A 3793-nucleotide genomic window follows, 5' to 3' on the forward strand; every position below is an offset into this window, starting at 1 on the left:
GTCTTCGTGGAGCGACCCTACTTCAAGAGGATTGTGTTGGTGGCCCACAATTTCCGAGCCTACGACGGTATGTTTGTGTTGTCCGATTTGCTGAAGAGGGATGTGGAAGCTCCCGAGGTGATCATGATTTGATTTGATTTGATTTTAAAATTTTGGGTGCGTCAGCACTAAGGCTATTTTGCACCCGTCACACTATACGGGGACCAGCCCCTTATCTTTACACATAACAACTCTATCGTTGTTTAATTAAATAATTAAAATCATAAAATATTAAAATGCCGAGGTGATCATGGACGGTACGAAAATCCTGTTTATGAGCGTGGGGAAGAAGTTGCGATTCCTGGATTCTTTGAACTACTTACAGATGCCCCTGTCGAGTTTCTCAAAGACATTCGATTTGGAGGAGACAAAGGGATTCTACCCGCATCTGTTCAACACCAAAGGAAATCGCGACTACAAGGGTCCCTTCCCCAACGACCGGTTCTTCGATCCGGACCACATGTCGCCTCAACACCGCCAGAAATTCTACGAGTGGTACAACAGAGCATCGAAGGGATGTGTGTTGTACGATAACGCCCACGAGTGTCGCAAGTATTGCATTCAGGACGTCACAGTACTTCGAAGAGGAGTGCTCAAATTGCGTCGGTATTTCCTGGACATCGCCAATGTGGACATTCTACAGGACTGTTTCACCATAGCGTCGGCATGCTCCCTGGCGTACCGAAGACATTTCCTCTCGGACAACACCATAGGCGTGATTCCACGTGACGGCTACCGTAATGTGAGTAATCAGAGTAAGATTGCGCTGAAGTGGTTGCTACATCTGGAGAAGTCGGAGAAAGTAGAGTTGGAATATGCCGGTAAAGAAAGGGAGCATGTGGCAGTGAATGGCATCGCTGTGGATGGGTACGACAAAACCACAAGGACCATCTACCAGTTCCACGGGTGCTATTTTCACGGATGTCCATCCTGCTATAAGGAGCGATCGAGACCCGTGTCGAAGAATATCCAATCCGACCCGACGGATACGATGGGTGCTCGATACGAGCGAACGCAGAGGGTGACATCGAATTTTCGCCTATTGGGTTATACTGTGGTGGAAATGTGGGAGTGCACGTTCCGCGGGATCCTGTGGGACCGACCCGACCTCAGCCGCGAACTGGAAGAACACCCGTTTTTTCGGAGTTCTCCGCTGGTGGCGAGGGATGCGTTGTATGGAGGTAGGGTGGAGGTGTTTAAAATGCGAGGAGTGGTTGGCGTCGGCGAGGAGGAGGAGGAGAAAATACGCTACTACGACATCACATCGCTGTACCCGACCGTGAATAAGTTCGCCAAGGCACCCGTGGGACACCCAGAGGTTCTGTTTGGTGCATCAGCACCGACACCAAAGGAGGTATTGGAAATGGACGGCATAGCCAAACTCCGAGTGCTTCCGCCGCGAGACCTATACATTCCCGTGCTGCCTATGAAGACGGGAGGGAAACTGTTGTTTCCGTTGTGTTGGAGTTGCGCAACGGGGCTCCGACAAGAAGGAGAGTGCGACCACACGGATGCGGAGAGAGCAATCACGGGAACGTGGGTGCTGGATGAAGTTCGCCTCGCCGTCGAGAAGGGCTACAAGATTCAGGATGTGTACGAAGTGTGGAGGTACGAGGTGAGCGTCTACGACCCGACGACAGGTGAGGGGGGTTTGTTCGCTCAGTACGTGAACACGTTTCTACAAATCAAACAGGAGAGTAGTGGTTGGCCAGCGTGGTGCACGGACGATGAGAAGAAGGAGGAGTATATTGGTACCTACAAAGAGCACGAAGGGATCGAATTACGTAAGGAGCGTATCGACAAGAATCCAGGACTGCGTGCTGTTGCAAAGTTGTGCCTGAACTCGCTTTGGGGTAAATTTGCGCAGAACAGTAACAAACCACAGACGTCGATCATACGAGAACCCCGGGATCTCTTTGAAAAGTTGACGGAACCAGGTGTCAACGTGAAGCAGGTGTTGTTTGTCAACGATGACACGGTGATTGTTAGTTGGGACTACCTGAACGAGTGTGCACCTCAAAACAGCAAAGTAAACGTCGCAATAGGTGCGTACACGACAACCTTCGCCAGGATCCGTCTGTACAAACTGTTGGACGCTGTGGGGGAGGATATATTGTACTGCGACACGGACAGCGTGATATTTCGCGAGACCAGACGATCACGCGGGAAACTACGGTTGGGCGACCACCTGGGAGATTTGACGGACGAAATGTCGGAATTCGGCGATGGTGCCTACATTAGGGAGTTTGTGTCCGGCGGTCCGAAGAATTACGCTCTGAAGGTGTGGTCCCCAACAAAGGGAAAGGAGTTCCACGTGGTAAAAATGAAGGGTATCACGTTGGACCACGCCGCGAGTTCGAAATTGAACTTTGATGTGGTGAAAGATTTTGTGCTGCACATGAACGAGAAAAAGAAGATGGTCATCCAATACCCCAGACGGATTGCGAGAAAACGACGTTTCATGCTAGTGACAGAACCTCAGGAAAAAACATATCAGGTGGTGAATACAAAACGACGGATAAGAGATTCCACGTTGGACACCCTACCATACGGCTACCGTAGCGTCCAGGAGGATGAGGAGGAGGAATAGAAAAACGATGGAAATGCGGTGAAAGACACAGTCGTTGCGATGGTTCTCCAATGGAAACAACCGTTCCGATGCATCGTGGCTGGTCCTAGTGGTTGCGGCTTGGTAAGTATCTTTTTTGTGTACTATTCTTTATTTCAAGTTGTTTTTAACTGCCATGCAAACAAAGTTTAAGCGTTTTACATTATTTTTGAAAATATTATACAAAGAATACTCGAAAATAACACTAATAATGTGTATTCTTATTGTTGCAGATTCTTTCTGAGAAGCAGATGTGAAGTACTCTGCAAAGAACTGAAAGCCCGATTGGAAGAAACGAATTGACGTTGCTGAGAAGGCCCCAGGAGATGAGTGATATACAACAAAATCACTAAGCATTGCAGTCTACTAGAGATACACATAAAAAAACACAAGATGGAACCAGAAAGCTGCTACAACATTGATAACAACATGGATGTCGTTATTCGAGGTACTTTCACCGACACTGAATTGATTTTGAAACATGAAAAATATTACATTGTCCTAAATAGCGATGAGTACCCATCATGTGTGTACAAATCAGATGCGATCTTCGACACTTACAAGAACAGATTCCCCACACGAGAAGAGAGATTCAGATCTATAAACATTATAGGAGAACTTTACTTCAACTTCGAAGGTAGTGGAGAAAACATAAAAGTGGAAATCAGCAACGCCACCGGAGAAGTCACACTAAATTTTGAACAATGGCGAAAGTTTCTCTCTTACCATGAAACCCTCATGGAGGAATTCCAGCGTCGACTAAATCGTAATGACTATGTGATTTTCGCTTATTGGTAGTCTACTTTTCGTGTATATAAATCTGATATATTCTTGAATAAAAATAAACTTTTAAAAAATACTGCAATTGTTTCATTTGAATCCTAAATGAATATGTAAACTAAAAAAACAGATACAAGTCAGCATTCTTTCTCGATGTAAAAGGTTCTTGCACACTAATAATGCTCTGTCGTGTGTTCCTATGTCTCCTACAAGCCTCTGTAAAGTTCATATTGCCTTGTGATTAACCAATCAACATGCTATAGACCCTAAGCTTTAAGCTTCAGTCAGTGAAATTTAGTCCGGACTGTAGTAAAAATAAGACTCGCATGATATAACAGCCACAAATAATCCCTGGTGTTACTAAAC

At 46.2% G+C, this 3793-nt stretch overlaps 1 protein-coding gene across 1 annotated transcript; it reads left to right on the forward strand.

Annotated features, from left to right (window-relative positions):
* Positions 1-289: 289 nt before the first annotated feature.
* LOC145996246 (uncharacterized) lies at positions 290-2629 on the forward strand. The gene has a single exon (XM_083132668.1). It carries the CDS (start codon positions 290-292, stop codon positions 2627-2629), a length of 2340 nt encoding a protein of 779 aa, XP_082988794.1.
* The last annotated feature ends 1164 nt before the right edge of the window (positions 2630-3793 follow it).

This window comes from Lepisma saccharinum, chromosome 12, assembly GCF_977018435.1.
Source record: "Lepisma saccharinum chromosome 12, izLepSacc3.1, whole genome shotgun sequence".
NCBI classification, from domain to species: domain Eukaryota; kingdom Metazoa; phylum Arthropoda; class Insecta; order Zygentoma; family Lepismatidae; genus Lepisma; species Lepisma saccharinum.

Bases quoted from the DNA above. Each gene is read 5' to 3' on its own strand.
- LOC145996246 (XM_083132668.1), top strand. From the start codon at position 290: ATGGACGGTACGAAAATCCTGTTTATGAGCGTGGGGAAGAAGTTGCGA.